The 17,550-nt window shown below is 45.9% G+C and overlaps 1 protein-coding gene across 4 annotated transcripts in view; it reads left to right on the top strand.

Annotated features, from left to right (window-relative positions):
- The window catches only part of DPP9 (dipeptidyl peptidase 9), a 32,739-nt gene that overhangs the window by 2,926 nt on the left and 12,263 nt on the right, over nt 1-17,550 (top strand). The window contains exons 3-21 of one of the 4 annotated variants that reach the window (XM_089535693.1): nt 607-863; nt 1,859-1,971; nt 2,342-2,572; nt 2,834-3,002; nt 3,626-3,739; nt 4,000-4,128; nt 4,295-4,356; nt 4,702-4,802; nt 5,497-5,674; nt 6,708-6,873; nt 7,157-7,236; nt 8,399-8,551; nt 9,483-9,618; nt 10,558-10,703; nt 11,203-11,349; nt 11,649-11,801; nt 12,714-12,856; nt 13,567-13,678; nt 14,109-16,927. In XM_089535693.1, the coding sequence (XP_089391819.1) occupies nt 607-863; nt 1,859-1,971; nt 2,342-2,572; nt 2,834-3,002; nt 3,626-3,739; nt 4,000-4,128; nt 4,295-4,356; nt 4,702-4,802; nt 5,497-5,674; nt 6,708-6,873; nt 7,157-7,236; nt 8,399-8,551; nt 9,483-9,618; nt 10,558-10,703; nt 11,203-11,349; nt 11,649-11,801; nt 12,714-12,856; nt 13,567-13,678; nt 14,109-14,201 (2,683 nt within the window). In that variant the 3' untranslated portion in view covers nt 14,202-16,927. Of the gene's footprint in view, nt 1-606; nt 864-1,858; nt 1,973-2,341; nt 2,573-2,833; nt 3,003-3,625; nt 3,740-3,999; nt 4,129-4,294; nt 4,357-4,701; nt 4,803-5,496; nt 5,675-6,707; nt 6,874-7,156; nt 7,237-8,398; nt 8,552-9,482; nt 9,619-10,557; nt 10,704-11,202; nt 11,350-11,648; nt 11,802-12,713; nt 12,857-13,566; nt 13,683-14,108; nt 16,928-17,550 lie in introns of those variants that run through there. The other 3 variants (XM_089535694.1, XM_089535695.1, XM_089535698.1) reach the window with 3 other exon arrangements.

Genomic DNA, 17,550 nt, shown 5'->3' with positions numbered 1-17,550 from the left:
GTAGACACAGCACCAGAGGAGCACTGTGTGCTGTGCAGTGCGCTGCGTGGTGTCCCATCACCCTGGTAGCAGAGCTGAGGCATGCGTTGTGTAGATGCTATCCCTGACTCTGCCCCCAAGCTGGCCCTTCAGGCTGGTCTATACAGGGCCTAACTTCTAACCACTCTAACCAAAGGCTGGATGGCCATATGTTGGGAGTGCTTTGATTGTGTATTCCTTCATGGCAGAGGTTGGACTGGATGGGGTCTCTTCCAAGTCTAGGAGTCTATGATTCGATTATGCTGTCTCTCTGGTTCTGCCTAGAAGCAACAGGGAGATCAGTCTAGCTTAAACTTCTTCCTGCCTTTGCTAGTTTTCTGCATGTAGTGGTTTGGAAAAGGTTGGAACATGGGTGCAAACAGGTGAAATATATCCTAGCCCTGCATCACTGCTCTTCTAAATTGTTGCATGTCTCCTAAACCCTAGATTGGTAGATACATGAAGGCCTTCTTAGTAGCTGCACCCCAGTAGTGGAACTGCCTCTCAGGCTGGCTCTGCCTTTGCTGAGCTTCCAGTGAGGTGGCCCAAGATCTCTTAGTATTCTCTCTGTACATGTTCCTCCTCTAGTTCCTTGACCAGTTCAGGAGGAAGGCCTAGGATGACAGCGGTGGATGCTCTCTCGGATAGTGCTGAAGCGGCGGACATGGAGGACACGTCAGCGTCCCGCTTCCAGGTGGAGAAGCATTCGTGGGAGGGGCTGCGGGACATCATTCACAGCAGCCGGAAGTACACAGGGATGATTGTGAACAAGGCACCCCACGACTTCCAGTTTGTTCGGAAAACCGAAGAATCGAGCCCTCATTCCCATCGGCTGTATTATCTAGGTGAGTACTGCCAAGCAAAGGTTAAGTTAGTTATCTGGCTGTAGAGAAGAGGAGGTATCTTATCTACCTCTCATTCCTCTCGTTTGCAGCTCTCATTTTCACTTATTTCACTATCCTGATTTTATCCCTCCTTCAAGCTGAATTGTCCCATCCTAAACCTTTAGTGGAAAAGCAACTCAACTCTGTTGAGGAGGCTGTTTTTGACCTTCTATAGGTTCAAGGTTCTGTATAATCTGGTCCTTTGCATATAATTTCCACCACAGACATGCACATATGTGTCCCAAACCTTTAAAAGGCTGGCTACTGAGGCCCTATCTCAAAGGCTAACTCTCTGAAGGCAGGATTTTTGGCTTGCAGTAGTGGCACCCTGTGGATATCTTTGTGGAGTAAAACGTTAACAGCGATACCGTACAGCTAGCCAGTTCAGGAATTGTTGCTGTTGGAGAGTGAACAGTTATTGTGCTATTTTTTTCCTTTATAAATGTAATTCAGTTTTTTCCTTCCTGCGAACCAAAGGTTCCCCTCATCCGCTTTTTCTGTAAGGCGAATTGAAGGCGAATTCTTTTGGGGACTGGTTTTCACCAAAGTTCTGTGTGGGTGGGTTCTCAGGGTAGGATTTCCGTCACAGGAATCATTACTGTTGGAGAACATAAGTCACAGTGCTGTTTTTATATTCCTCTTAAGTGTTTGCATTCTTAAAAAACTGTTTTAAGTAGGTTTGGAACAGAGGTGGGAATTGTATGGCCCTCCAGCAGTTGTGCAATTGTGGTTCCCAACAGCCCTAGCCAAGGATAAAGGATGCTGGGAGCTGTAATTCTGCGACTTCTGGAAGGCTTTCCTATCTTACTTCAAGTATTTAACCATTTTGGATGGAAGGCCAAAGGGATTCTTCTGATCTCTTTAAAAGTATTGGAGTTATGATGTGATTATTTTTACAGTACTTCCTTTTCATTCCCCTCTCTCTCCTTTCTTACTTTGCTTTGCTGCTTCAATAGGAATGCCATACGGCAGTAGGGAAAACTCCCTCCTCTACTCCGAGATTCCCAAAAAGGTACGGAAGGAAGCCCTGCTCTTGTTGTCGTGGAAGCAAATGCTGGATCACTTCCAGGTGAGCGAGGTCAAGTGGTGTGCTTGGTGGAGTCAAGAACTGTCCCTGCTGTTCTTCTCCAGTCATTAAAATAACATAAAATAAAATCCTGATGCCATTTTTAGAAAATAGGGTGGACATTAGACATCACTGAACAAAATTCGCAAGAGTGCATTGTGCATTTCATGCGTCCTTTGTTCTACTTCCCTCTCAATAACTGTTCCTTGTTTGCCCTGCTCTGGACATTGCTGGACCAGACCAGTGATGGGAACTGGAGTCCAGGAACATCCAGTATGATCATGTTTTCTCCTCTGTCCTGTTGTGTGTCAAGCAAGGGAATTTGCTCATGGGCACCCAGCAGGTCTGTGGCAGACATTTCTCTACTGTGCAGGTTCTTGATTCACCACCTCTTCCTTCATCCCTGTTGGCTCCCACTGCTCTCTGTCAGGCCACCCCCCACCATGGAATGTACTCCAGGGAGGAAGAGCTGCTGAGGGAGCGGAAGCGGCTGGGTGTTTTTGGGATCACCTCCTATGACTTCCACAGCGAGAGTGGCCTCTTCCTTTTCCAGGCCAGCAACAGCCTTTTTCACTGCCGGGATGGAGGCAAAAACGGTTTCATGGTGAGTATGTCTACATTCTTAGGAGAGGCTTACCATCTGACTTGGCTAATGTCCCTGGGCAAGTCACACTCCCTAAGGCAAAGGCAAAACCCTTCTGAACAAATCTTATTAAGAAAACCCTGTGATAAGGTTGCCATAAGTCAGAAACAACAGAATAACAACAACATTTATGACAAGGGGAGAAGGAGGGGGGAAACCTTTCCCCATGTCTCTCACACAACTTGTACAACTTGCTGAATATGCTCATCTTCTACCCTGCAGGTCTCTCCGATGAAGCCGCTGGAGATTAAGACGCAGTGTTCGGGGCCCAGGATGGACCCCAAGATCTGCTCGGCTGATCCTTCTTTCTTTGCCTTCATCAACAACAATGACCTGTGGGTAGCGAACATCGAGACGGGAGAAGAACGACGGTTGACTTTTTGCCAGAAAGGTAACGCTGATGCTCGTCTAGAGGAACGTTATCTACAGAAGATGCAATGGAAGGGGTGGTGTCAGAGGCCTTCAGCTTAGGCTATGGCTACACTGCAGAATTAGTGCAGTATGGCATGTACAGCAGTGATGTTAGCCAGCCAGAAAAGCATAGCCAGGACAAATGATGGAAAAGTGGAAGGCCCATACCGTGGGATACTGGAGGTGATACAGGACAGTGATTTGGTCTTTCATCTGTGTCCTGTAGGTGGTTTTGCACTTCAGCTTCCAGAAGCCCTAGCTAGCTTAGACATTGTTCAGGGATTCTAGGAAATGGAAGTCCAAAACGTCTGGACCAGGAATTGAAAGCCACTGATATAAAGTCACCTGGACCCAACCTTTGGTCTTCCATTTGGCTTGGACTTCAGCTCCCAGAAGCCCCAGATAACTTGGCCAACAGTCAGGAATTATGGGAGCTGAAGTCCAAATCAACTGTAAGACCAAAGATTGAGAACCACTGGGCTGGATGAATCAGTGGAATCCTAGGTATATAAGGAGGTCTTGTTTATGCAGTTTTCTAGCCAAAATTCTTATTCCTATTATTATTCTCCTCTTCCTCCTCCTTCTCCATCTTTCCTTCTACAGGCTTATCCAGTGTGCTAGATGACCCCAAATCAGCCGGTGTCGCTACATTTGTCATTCAGGAAGAGTTTGATCGGTTTACAGGGTACTGGTGGTGTCCCAAGGCTTGCCAAGAAGGTGAGCACTCGAAGGCCCTGGGTGATTAGGCTTGTCACAGGTACTCCAAGTCACATTCCTTTATTCCCAAATAAGGTACTACCACTGAAGATTACCTCCATGAGAAGAGCTCCCTTAGATTCGACCAGAAGCCTATGAAATTTAGTGTTCTTTCTCCCAGAGCTCCCTTGTGGAACCTCAAGGCAGCCTCTCATGCTAACTGACTGCTTTAAGTGAACCTGATGCTTTAGCAGCATCCTGTCTTGTCCATTTTCTTCTAGGTCCAGAGGGCTGGAAGACATTACGAATCCTTTATGAGGAGGTGGACGAGTCGGAGGTAGAAGTTATTCATGTTCCTTCCCCTGCCCTGGAAGAAAGAAAGACAGATTCGTACCGGTATCCTAGAACAGGTCAGTGTGAAAGTGATGGGGGAAGTTTGAAGGAAGTGTGTATTAGATCGGGTGAACAAATGTGGACAACTGTCATTGTGTACCTGCAAGTCATTTCAGTAAGGAAATCTGGATAAGAATGTTAAACATATTTAGATCTCTTAAATTTCTTTGCCCTCTGTTTCAGGCAGCAAGAACCCCAAGATTGCATTAAAGCTTGCAGAATTTCAAACAGACAGTCAGGGGAAGGTAATCTAGTCTTCTGTTATCAGTATCTTGGATTTTCTGGTTTGCTGAAGTATAGGAAGACAACAGTTAAAGGCTGATGGAGGCAAAGGGTAAAGAGTATTTCTGCCATGATGTACTTAGTTACCAGTAAGAATTCTTACTGGCAGATGGAAGTGTACATGGCAGACATGGCATGGAGTATACAGGGAAAGAAATGTAAATTTTCTGGAAATGCTGAAGCCATGAAGGGGGTGGTGGTGGCAGAAATAAACAATTTTTCCTGTTCTTCCCCCCCCCCCCACTTGAAAAAAACCTGATTTTTAAAATATTCCTTAGCATGACCTCCTTTCCCTCCTCTGTTTGTAGATTGGGCATGCCCAGGACAAGGAGCTGGTGCACCCCTTTGAGACCATGTTCCCAAACGTGGAGTACATTGCCCGGGCTGGGTGGACCCGGGATGGCAAATAGTAAGTAGATATCAAGATGAGTTGGGGGATTGGGCATGCTCCTTTATCCTTGTTCAGACAGTTTGGGGAATGGGGAACCTGAAACCCCGGGGCGGAATCTGTGGCCACAACACATCCCTGCTACACGATAGTTTTCTAGCTTTTGTGGGGTTCCTCCATTAGAAAAGTCTGACCAGCTCTCTAAAAGCTTATGAACTTTAAACTAAAATATGTAGGTGTTTTTAATCTTACTATTTTCACCTTAGAGACAGACAATCCCAGGGCAGATGATTTTGACTTTACACCTTGCACTTGGAAAATAATACGGTTGGGGAAACTGGGATGCTGAATGAGAGAGGCCTTGGATGTGAAACATCCAGTCCCTCCTTCTGTTCACTCAGCTGGTGTCAGGGATGTTTTTTGAGGTCAAAGAACTTTGGGTTCCATCTTAGTTCCTTTGGGTCTGCAGCCTTGATTTCTGCATTCATTTATTTCCATCCTTTCTTTCTTCATCACTCCCTCTCCCCTTTCCCCTTCTCTCTCTGTCTTCCTTCTCCATCTCCTCCTTTCTTTTTCTCCCTGTTACTGTCTTCCCTTTCTCCCTCCTTTCCTCCTTCTCTCCTTCCCCTTCTCATTATATCTCCTTTTCTCCCTTCCTCCATCTCTCCTGCTCTATCCTCATTTCTCCCTCCACCCTTCCTTGTTCTCCTATCAGCGCTTGGGCCATGTTCCTCGACAGACCTCAGCAGCACCTTCAACTTGTCCTATTCCCTCCCGCGCTCTTCATTCCTGTTCCGGAGAGCGAGGAGCAGCGCTTGGAGTTTGCCAAAGCCGTGCCTGAAAATGTCCACCCGTTTGTCATCTATGAAGAAGTCACTGACGTCTGGATAAACGTAAGGGGAAGGGGTGGTTGTGTTGATGGCACAGGGTGAGTCTCTCTTATCCAGTATTCTGGAATACTCTCAAATCCAAAACTTTTTTCATGGGTGGCCGAGAGAGTGACTTCTTTGCTTTCTGATGGTTCTGCGTACACAAGCTTGGGTTTCATGCACAAAATATTACGTACAAAGTTACTTCCATGCTATAGGGGTATATGAAATATAAACAAATTATATGTTTAAATTTGGGTCCCACCTAAAAGATATCTCATTCTGTATATGCAGATATTCCAAAATCCAAAAAAAAAAAAAAAAAAAAAAAAAAAATCTGAAATCCCAAACATTTCTGGTCTCAAGCATTTGGATAAGGGGGACTCAGCCTGTAGTGACGCAAAGATGCGGTTTGCGATGACACCTTCACCTGTTGTTTTAGAAGGCTGTATGGATGGTGACACAACGCATCTCCCTCGCCATCCTTGCACACCTACCTATATTAAATCCCCCTTTACCTTGCTGCTGGAATCTCTCTACCATAGCTCAGAGGGAGAGCATCTCTTTTACGTGCCAAAAGGTTCTAGATTCAGTCAGATAAGAGGATCAGGAACTGGTAGCAGGCAAAACCCTTTCTCTCCCAGGACAAAGAAAGACATTATTGGCCTAAATCATCAGTAGGTGACCGTGAGAGGTTAGGGGGTCACAGGAGACTTTGAAGGGCCTTCTTTGAATTATTATCAACCTTTTTAAAATTTGAAGTCGAAGGCTTTCATGGCCGGCATCCATAGTTTTTTGTGAGCTTTTTGGGCTATGTGGCCATGTTCTGGAAGAATTTATTCCTGATGTTTCGCTAGCATCTGTGGATGGCCTCTTCAGAGAATGCTGTCTTGGAAGAGAGTGGGTATATATATACACACACACACATACACCCACACTGTGTGACCCTGGGTAGGGAGGAGTGATTTCCATGTTGATCTGTGTATCGTTCTGTTGTTGATGGCAGGGCCTCAGAGTGGGAGGATTTGAAGAATATAAAATTGCTTTTCTCTGCTAGGTCCACGACATTTTCTACCCTTTCACCCAGCCGGAGGGGGAAGAGGAAGAGCTGCGTTTTATCCGAGCCAATGAATGCAAGACAGGGTTTTGCCACCTGTACAGGGTCACAGCCCTCTTGCAACGGGGCAGCTATGACTGGACGCAGCCCTATCTTCCAAGCAAAGGTGAGACTTCCAAGACAATCCACTCTACTGTCTCCATGGTGGCTGGGGAGGTCTTTTCTTCTAGAATACTTTTTAAACCATCGAAGCTTTTTCTTATTCATAGAGTTGGAATGGGCCTTATGGGCCATTGAGTTCAATCCATGCTGAATGCAGGATTTCACACAGCCCTAGGGTCACCATAAGTTGAAAACAATTTGAAGGCACACAACACACACATTCTGTTACTGTTTGTGATGTTGGGCCTCTCGTTTATCTTGCATTGTCTCTCTCTTTCTCTTTTCAGGGGACTTCAAATGCCCTCTCATTGAGGAGGTTGCCCTAACAAGCGGAGAATGGGAAGTTCTTGCCCGCCACGGCTACAAGGTACAGGGGGCCTTTCTTCTCTGCCCTGTTAACGTGGGCCCATACCTCTCCCCTTGGCAACTGTTGTCCTCTCTGATTTTCTGTTGTGTCACCTTCGTCCAGTTGTATCCATCCAGCACTTTGCTGCCCATTATTCACCTCTCGTCATTCTGATCCTACTCCTTACCCACTGTCCTTGGCTTTCTGTCCACTCCTAGATTCTGTATGTTTTTCTTACCTTTGCCTTCTGCGTCCTTGCCAGTTCTTCTCTATAACATGTCTCTGTTATAACTCACCCTCTGGAATCAGAGGAACCTGAGACTAAAGGAGCTGGATTGTGAGGAGTTTCTGGCTCCAAATGATGGTTCCCTTCCCGAGTCCAAGAATCTGCTGGCAGATGAGGGGCTTTCTTCTTACAGGACTTGAGCAATATCTGGGGAAGAGAGAAGGAGCAGCATTCTAGAAGTCAACACTTTTAAAATAAAAAATACTGAATAATGAAGCAATCAATTAAGAACAGGACCCAAGGTGGCTCCCAAAGAAGGTTAATTTCAGAAAATCCGATCATTAAATAAATTAAAAACCCACACTTTAACAATATGAAATCATTTAAAAGACATGACTTCAACTCATGGTGACCCTGTGGATGAGACATCTCCAAGAGCCCCTGTCATCCACTGCTCTGCTCAGATCCTGCAAATTCAGACCCATATCCTCCCTTTTTGAGTCTATCCATCTAGCTTGTGGTCTTCTCTACTTCCTTCTATCTTTCCTAGCATTATTGTCTTTTCTAACGAGTTGTGCCTTGTTGTGACATATCAAAAGACATAGAAAATAAGTAAAACACTCAGTGTAGTCAAAAGCCCCCCTGCTTATCCATTAAAAGCTTGCCTTTTTCTGCTGGTGTAAGAAGAGCAGGGAGCAGGCCAGCATAGCCTCCTGTGGAAGGGAGTTCCAAAGTTTGGAAGCAGCCCCCAAGAAGGTGCTTTCTCTCAAGTCCTCACCAAGAGAGCTTGTGATGGTGGCAGGATCAAGGGAAAGCCTTCCCCTGTAGATCTTAGGACTCATGCAGTTTCGTATGGAACAGTGCTGACTTTCAGATAACGGGTATCTGTCAGATGGTACTGAAACTTCAAAAAGGAATTTCCTTTGCCTTCACCCTCTTTCTTTCTTTCTGCTGCAGATTTGGGTGAACGAAGAAACGAAGCTGGTGTACTTCCAGGGCACGAAGGACACTCCTCTGGAGCATCACCTCTACGTGGTCAGCTACGATTCTCCTGGCGAAGTCGTACGGCTCACTACCTTGGGTTTCTCCCATAGCTGCTCATTGAGCCAGGTCTGTTGTGCCAAACTAGAAGTCAGAAATGCTGCTGCCTGGAGATCCAGACCCTCATTAGTCTCCTTCAGAAACAATGACAATTAAAAATCCATGCAGGGCTGCAGAAGATATAATGTGGATAGCTGTCATCCTGTTGAGCCAGTTGACAAGACTTACATGTTTGTAACTATTCAGTATTTGTGTTTATGATCATGACACTATTGCTATAGCTGTTGCCACACTGCATAATTAATGTGGTTGTGACACTGCTTTAACTGTCATGGCTCTCTCCTGTGGAATCATGGGATTTGTAGTGTGTTGTAGCACCTGAGCTCTCTGACAGAGAAGGCTAAATATCTCACCAAAGTCCTAATCCCAGAATTCCGTCGTATTGAGCCATAGCATTTAAAGCAGGGTCAAAGTGCATTAATTCAACAATGTGAATGCAGCCTAAACCTGCACCAAGCTACTTTTAAAAGCCAGCAGCTGCAGTGAGCAACAGAGGTCAGTTCTTCTGGCAATCAGGGTGTTGCAGGGTGATATTTCCACTTTTTTGCAGCTAGCAACCTCCAGTGTGATAAACAGAGGACCCTTTTTTCAATTTGTGGAGAAAGGCAGGATATAAAGAAATATAATAACAACTCCTCATTGCTTTGCAGCTCAGTGGCGGGAGAGTTAACTGAATGTTTGACCTCCTACATCCAGTTGCTAACCCCAACTAGAGATTAAGCATTAATGTGTCTCTTGATGGCCCGAGCTGGCCTTTGTTGGATGTAGGATCTTTTAATATTCATACTCCTTTTATATTTTTATTAATGTGTATTGTTTGTCTTTGTAAGAAACGAAAAGTGCAGTTGGAGCACAACTGAAGTCTGAATTAACCACCTTTTGCGCCAGGGCCAGTTGATATCCCTGTTAATGTGTGTCGCTTTTCTTTCCCTTCTTGCAGAACTTTGACATGTTTATCAGCCATTACAGCAGCGTGAGCACCCCTCCCTGCGTGCATGTTTACAAGCTCAGTGGTTCTGAAGAGGACCCCCTCCACAAGCAGCCCAAGTTTTGGGCCAGCATGATGGAAGCGGCCAGTGAGTGCCCCTCTGTCTGTCTGTCTGTCTGTCTGTCTTTCTGCTTCTTGGCTCTGAACTCTTTTCCACCCCAAAGGTTACCTTGAAAAGTTATGGGCCACCCTCAAAGTGGGTTGGAGTCTCTGAATAAATTTCAGAGCCGTGCCCAAGTTGCACTTCCTAGACAGGTTTCAAACCATAACTTAAGGAAGGGAAGCTTGTAGAATCTGTCTCCCTTATCCGAAATGCTTGGAAGCAAGAGTGTTTTGGATTTCAGATTTTTTTTCTTTAGATTTTGGAATATTTGCATATAGATAATGAGATTATTTTGAAATGGGGCCCAGACCTAAACATGAAATTAATTTATATTTTGTATAAAAGGAGACAACATGGTGTAATGTTTCAGTGTTGGACTACTAGGGCACTAGGAGACCAGGATTTAAATCCTAGCTTGGCCATAGAAAAATCTACTAGGTAACCTTGGGCAACGTTAGGACTCAAGGTGGCTTGTCATTTCAAACAAGTACAATATAGCTAAAAAGATCCACAGAACAACCTTAAAATGGAATTAAACTATCCAGAGTATTGAAACAATTCAACATGTAGACTTAGAAAGGATTTTTAAAGAGACAGTTAAAAAATAGTTTGACAAAAACCAATACGGCAGCCTCTTCAAAGCCCTTTCTTGGAAAACCTTCAGTTCTCAAAAGTCAGTCTGAATAAGAAAGATCTTTGCCTGCTAGCAGAAGGACGAGTAATTCTGGCATCCCTAGGGAAGTTCTCGAGCCAAGGAGCAGCACCATCCTTACCACCGCCGCATGTGAAAGTGTTGGGACTGAGAGAAAGGCCTTTCTCCTGAGGCGCGTACAAGGAGATAACAGTATCCCATGTTTCTCAGCTGATTGTTTAGCACTCAGATCCTCAGAGTGACTCCTTTCTCCTCCCTTTGGCTTTCCGCAGGCTGCCCTGCAGATTACATCCCTCCGGAGATCTTTCACTTTCACACTCAGTCGGATGTTGAACTGTATGGGATGGTGTACAAACCTCATGACCTCCATCCTGGGAAGAAGCACCCCACTGTCCTCTTTGTCTACGGGGGACCTCAGGTAGAGGGACTCACAGGCTGGGGCTGGGAAAGTTACCTTGGCCATTGCAACAACTTGTCTGCTTGCTATGGGCAACTATGAATTCAATGCAGGCTAGTGGAGGAAGGAGAGTTCTTTACTGACTGTAAAGGAAGACAGTCCTTTTCTGCCATAAACAACAGGTTGGGAGAGCAGATCAATCACAGAGATCTGGTTCTGATAGTGAAATGGAAACTCCTTGCACATGCTACCTTAGATTACTAAATGCCAGGGGTAATGAACATGAGAGCCGGCATGGCGTAGTAGCCTGAGGGTAGGCTTAGAGACCTGCTATACCATTTTGAGTCATTCATAGGGACTTCACACAGTACACTTGTAGCACTATGATTCCACTTTAGCTGCCATGGCTGCAGCCTAGGAAATCCTGGGGATTGTAGTTTGAGGACTAACTAGAGCTCTCTGGCTAAGAATTCCTGACAATTCTGCTTTTAACCGTTCCTCCTCTTTTCCCGCCTCACAGGTCCAGTTAGTCAACAACTCCTTTAAAGGCATTAAGTACCTGCGGCTCAATACGTTGGCCTCCCTGGGCTACGCTGTGGTGGTGATCGACGGCCGGGGGTCATGCCAGAGAGGCCTTAAGTTCGAAGGAGCCCTGAAGAATCAAATGGTAAGTCCATCCTTTAGGAACTCCACTCTGTTTCAGTGGTGCATTCAAAATCGGATGAGTAGCAACATTCGAATCAGAAACTGATTCCTGCCATGCAGTAAATCCTATGTATTTTATTCTGCTAATTAATTTATACCCCGCTTTTGCCCCACCATAGGATTCTCTAAGGGCCCCCATTTGTGTGTTTTAAACTGTATTGTTCTTTTAAATTGTGAGCTACTTTGAATCCCACTTCTGGGGGGTAGGGGAGAAGCGAGATATAAATAAATATATTTTCTCTCCCCTCTGTTTCTTTCCAGGGCCAGGTGGAAATTGAAGACCAGGTGGAAGGTTTACATTACGTAGCGGAGAAATACGGGTTCGTTGACCTCAGCCGCGTCGCCATTCACGGCTGGTCTTACGGAGGTTTCCTCTCTCTCATGGGGCTCATCTGTAAACCTCACGTCTTCAAGGTAAGCCTGGAGTTCGCTCCTGTCTTATCTAAGCTGTGAGAAACTCAAAAGGCCTTTCAATTCACATAGTGCTCTTCCACCTCTACAGAAGCTTGCCCATTGTGTTGTTCCTGTTTAGCAGACAAATTCACTACAGTTCTGAAAAAGTACCTTGTTTTAAGGCTTAATTTACAGCTGGCCCTCTTTATTCACGGATTCTGCATCCATGGGTTCCATCATCCAAGGCCATAATGGTAATCCTCTGAATAAATCTTGCCAAGCCAACCCACCATAAACTGGGGTTACCATAAACTGACATTAACTTGAAAGTACATGATAATAAACTTAGAAAATACTCTTGTTGATGCATGCCTTCAAGTCGTTTCTGGCTTATGGTGATCCTAGGCTGAACCTACATTGGTGTTTTCTTAGCAAAGTTTGTTTGGACTATTTGTTTAATAGATTATTTTTATTGTAATGTGTTTAATTGCTGTTTTAAGGGGGGGGAGATTGGGATATTATATACAGTGTATTGTATGGTATTTTGATTGTAAGCCGCTTCAGTTGTTTTCGTAACAGAGAAGCAGGATATAAATAAAGCTTTATTATTATTATTATTATTATTATTATTATTATTATTATTAGATGGGGTTGCCCATGCCTTCCCTTGAGGCCGAGAGAGTGTGACTTGCCTAAGGTCACCCAGTGGGTTTCCATGGCTAAGCCCTAGTCCCAGAGACATGTTCCAGCACTGTAGGCCTCTTAAAATGAGGTGCCCAGAGCTGAATGCAGAACTCCAGACAAGGACTGATTCTGTATTTGAGTTGAAGAATTCAGCTTTTCTCAGCAGAAAGGGTGGTATATCTTATTTCAAAGCAAGGGGAACTGACTGTAACTATGATTCTCTTCTGTGTTTGTCCTCATTTCCCTCAGGTGGCTATAGCAGGTGCTCCTGTCACCGTCTGGATGGCGTACGATACTGGATACACAGAACGGTACATGGATGTCCCAGAAAACAACCAGCAAGGCTACGAAGCTGGCTCAGTGGCGCTGCATGTAGAGAAGCTCCCGAATGAGTAAGTATTATGAGATGGTTGTAGGGGCAAAGATAGAGATGGCGTTTAAAAAAAGAAATGTATAGTAGACCAGTGTCAGTTTGTATAAAAGTACCAAGTGAAAATATCTATTACATGGATTAGAAATAAAAAACTGGTTTACCCTCTTGAATGTTACCTGATAATGTATGGGGTAGGGAAGGGGAAAGAAAAAACAGCAATATTCAAAATACTGTCATCATCATCATCCCAGGACTCAATGTTGTTTCCAAGTTAAAACAAGCATAATTAAAAATCAGCAGCATACCCAAGTGAAGAAGCCATTAAAACCGTCATAAAAATTGAAACCAGTTAAAGCAAATTGAAGCAACCACGAACACCACAACAAAGAGAAGTCCAGCACATTCTCAAAGGCCTGCTGGAATAAAACATTTTTTACCTCCTTGTGGAAAGATAGTAAGGAGGTGCCAAGTCTATCCTCTCTCAGGGGGGCAGCCATTGAGAGGGTCCTGCTTCAGGGTTTCTCTCTACTTCTGTAACAGTTTTCTTCAGAGGTTTGCCTTTGTCTCCCTCTGAGGCTGAGAGAGTGAGACTTGCTCACTTTCCATGGCTGAGTGGGGATAACAAGGAGGCTTCCAGTCTGTAAAGAATGTTATTGTTGCATTTTTTGAACTCTTAACCTGCCCCTTTGGTGGTCTTTCTGCTCACACCCTTCTCTGTTTCCCTCCTAGGCCCAACCGCTTGCTGATCCTCCATGGGTTTCTGGATGAAAATGTGCACTTTTTCCACACCAATTTCCTGATCTCCCAGCTAATCCGGGCTGGGAAACCCTATCAGCTCCAGGTGCGTGAAGGCAGCATGGCCAGTGATAGTGGTGGATATGGGGTGGGAGTGGGATCCATGTCTCTTTTTCGGTCAAGATAGTTGGGGATGCTCCTCCTGCCGCCACCACATCTTCTTCCCTTCCCTTTCCTGCCTCCACTGCTGGGGGCCACTCCGTGTTGGCTATAAAATTGTGGATCAAAGGCGGCAGAAGTGGCCTGGACAGCGCTCTCATTCATTGCACTGCCACTGCTGTAAGACAGGTGGGGAAGGTGACCTGAGCACATTTTTCACAGAATCTTAAAATCTTAAGGGGCCACAAAGGCCATTTAGTGCAACTCCCTGCTGTGCAGCCGTTCTGAGACCTGGACGTTAAAAACATGCACCGTGGGCAGTCATGGACATCTTATTTTCCTCCTCTTCTAATCCCCTTTCTGTTTCTCACCCACAGATCTACCCCAATGAGCGACACAGTATTCGCTGCCCAGAGTCAGGGGAGCACTATGAAATCACGCTGCTGCACTTTCTTCAAGAATACCTCTGAGGGGGCCAGAGATCCCCCCAAAAAAACACCCTCCATGATGCGGTCTCTGACAAGTTCCTGACTCTCCTCCCGCCGCCGCCTCTTCTTTCCTCGTCATTCTTCAAACCCAGAGCCTTGGCTGTGTGTCCGTCTGCCTGTCGGTCTTTCTCTTTCTCTTTTTCTCTCCTCTCCTGTGCTGGGCACATTGTCCTGAACGAATGAGGGGAGCTGAGACTGTGTCCCCCCGCCTTTTCCTCCGCCTGCCGCCAACCTCTTTCAGGACGGCGCCTCTCTGTCCTCGTGCCTCTGACCCTTTCTTGAAGAATTTCCCTTCTTCCTCCATCCTGCCCCGAAAAGATTTTGCTGCTACTCTTTATTTTTGCGCTGGGTATTAAAGGAGGCGCTCTACCCTTCTCCCCATGTGTGTCTCATCCCCTTGTTGTTCACTCTCATTTTGTGACACATCTTTTCCCTGGGTTTAGAAACAAACTCCCCCAAAACGGGAGTGATAGTTGGCATTGGGATGGGGAGAGGAAGCGAGACTGGCAGCTATGCCTGGGTGCTGCTCCCTTGTTTGATGAGCGAAGAAGCCAGGACTTTTTTTGCCGAGGCTTGTAGCTTGTGGCTTCCTTTAGCACTCTCCATGTCAATGTTTGGGTTCATCCCTCCTTCCCTGCCACGTTCCCACTTCATCATACTGAGGGCAACGTCTTACCAAAAGGACTCAGTTTCACCCAGCGCTCTGTCCGGAAACCAGTGAGCATCTGGGATAGTAGGTGGATGGTTGGTTGGATAGAAGTTGTTGTTGTTGCTCCATTGTGAGATTTATTTATGCCACGGTGGTTCCCTCATCCTCTCCTTGTCTCTTTTCCCCGCACTGTATTTCCCGCTTCTGGCCATCCGCCTTCTGTCTCCACATCCCGGTGGTTCAGGAGCAGCCTTGAATCGTATCTCCATCTTGCTTCAGTCCTCTGCAGGTCAGCGACTGTAATTCCTGCCCTCTTTTTTTCTCCCTTTTCTCCTTTTAGTCAAGGTGTGATTCTCCGTTTGCATCTCTTCCCCCTCCATTTTTCCTTTTGCAAGGTTTAAATCGAGGATGGGCAACTGTGGGAGGGCTACAGGGCCGCATTAATCCCTTAGGAAATCTTAGGGAGGCACACCTTCCCAACATTCCCCCCAGTGCAAGAAAAAAACCCTTCAAATATCCCCCAACATCCTCTAGGGCAGTGGTTCCCAAACTTCGCTCCTCTAGGTATTATGGACTTCGGTTCCCAGAAACCCCAACAACCAACTTGGAATTCTTGGAGCTGAAATCCAAAATGCCCGGAGGACCGAAGTTTGGAAACCACTGGGCTGTGCGGGGCATTTTTGACAGGTTTATAGACCTTGACCTACCTTGGGTCCTTTTTTGCCTTTATTTCAAAATGGTTTACTTCTGGGTTTTTTTTAAAGGCCTTTTCTGTGCTTAAAATGGCCCCAGGGAGGAGGAGATGTGGTGAAAAGATCTCCATGCCTCTTAGGAAGCATTTGGGGGGCATGCATATATATATGTGTGTGTGTTTGTGTGTGTGTGTATCTACACATACACACAGTTGGCCCTCCGTTTTTGCGTGGGATCCATTCTGGGCCCCCCTGGGAAAACGGAAACTTGCGCATATTCAAGCCTCATAAGCTTGAATGGGGTGTGCCCCCATGTATGCGGCCTGTGTGCGCCATTGGAAATAGCGGAAGTCACCCCTCCATGGATATTCGAGGGAGCGGATCCCAGATCCGTGAGTTAGGATGGGCAACTGTATATACATATATGCCCATATATATATATATATATATATATATATATATATATATATATGCACACACACACACACATACAGTGGGTCCTCGCCTTACGCAGGGATCCGTTCCGGATCCCTCTGCGTAAGGCGAATTTCGCCTATGCTCAAGCCCCATTGTAAACAATGGGGCTCGTGCACGGCGGTGCAACGGGCGCATGCGCCCATTCAATTGAATGGGACGCGCCGCCCCGTGCGCGCCCCGCGGCCTGAGCGCGTATGCTCAAGCCGCGTAAGGCGCGCCCGCGTATGACACAGGCGCTGTGTGTGTGTGTGTGTATATATGGGCCATTCACACACACACACACACACACACACTTTTGGGCCACAAAAACAACCCTGGCAAGGGGACATGCGGCCCTTGAACCTCACGTAGCCCACCCTTTGTTTAAGTCAGCAATTCTCAAACTGTGGCCTTCCAGGTGTTTTGGACTTCAGCTCCCTGAATCCCGGAGGCTTCTGGGAATCGTAGTCCAAAACCCCTGGAAGGCCTGAGTTTGGGAATCACTGGTTTAAATGGACCCTGGTTGGCTTGACCTGCAGCTGGGGAGAGTTTGGGGGAAAGGGGTTACCTTTGACACCTCAGGGGAATATCTGTTCTCTCTCTGTGTCTCTCTCATCTGCCCCATCTTCCTGTTTGACGTACTCCTTTCTCCCCGCCTTGAACCCCTTGTGCTCCCTCTTTCTCTGGGAAAGGGGTGACATTTCAAGCAAGTTGAAACTTCCGCTCGCCTGTCAAGGAAAATCAAACAAAAACACCCAACGACAACCCGACCACCACCACGAACCACAAAATGACTTGCCCGCGTTTATCTTTAAGTGCGTATTATGAAAAGAAAATATTTTTATGGATTCTTATTCTTTTATAATTATGAGTGGTAAGATGTAGTGACTCATTAAAATATTGGAAACCGGTGGCCTCTTGCTTTGCCTGGTGTCCTCTTTTTTCGACATTGCTCAATGTTGTCTTGTCTCTAAACCCGCTAGAGATGTCAGATATGTGGAAATTTTGATGCCACAGTGGGGAAGGGGTTTTATTCCAGGGTTGTTGTGGTTTTTTTGGGGGGGATGAGGGGGGTTGTAAGTTGATGGGAAAAGTAGAAAAATGCAACATTGGCATCACTGAGAAATTGAAAGTTAGTTTGCTACTTTAGGAACATAAAATGCTTTACATATATATGTGTGTGTGTATATATAGGGCTGCATTTGCACTGCAGAATTAATGCAGTTTGACAGTGCTTTAACTGCTGTGGCTCAATACAGTGGGATTCTGGGATTTGTAGTTTTGTGAGACATTAGCCTTCTCCGTGAGAGCACTTTGGTGCCGCAACAAACTCCAGATCACAGGACTCCATAGCATTGAGCCAGGACAGACAAAGTGGTGTCAAACTGGATCATTTCTGTGGTGTGGATGCAGCCCTAGTCTATGAAAGATTCTGCTACGACGTCTTTGGCTGAATTATTCTCGAAAGGTGCTACAAGATCCTTTTGCCTGTATAAAATTGCACTTGGGTCTGTACTGAGTCAGAAGAGTAGGC

This window comes from Sceloporus occidentalis, unplaced genomic scaffold, assembly GCF_023333645.1.
Source record: "Sceloporus occidentalis isolate IW3139 unplaced genomic scaffold, rSceOcc1.0.p SCAF_8, whole genome shotgun sequence".
In the NCBI taxonomy this organism is placed as follows: Eukaryota; Metazoa; Chordata; class Lepidosauria; order Squamata; family Phrynosomatidae; genus Sceloporus; species Sceloporus occidentalis.
This window is presented reverse-complemented; position numbering and strand designations above follow the sequence as displayed.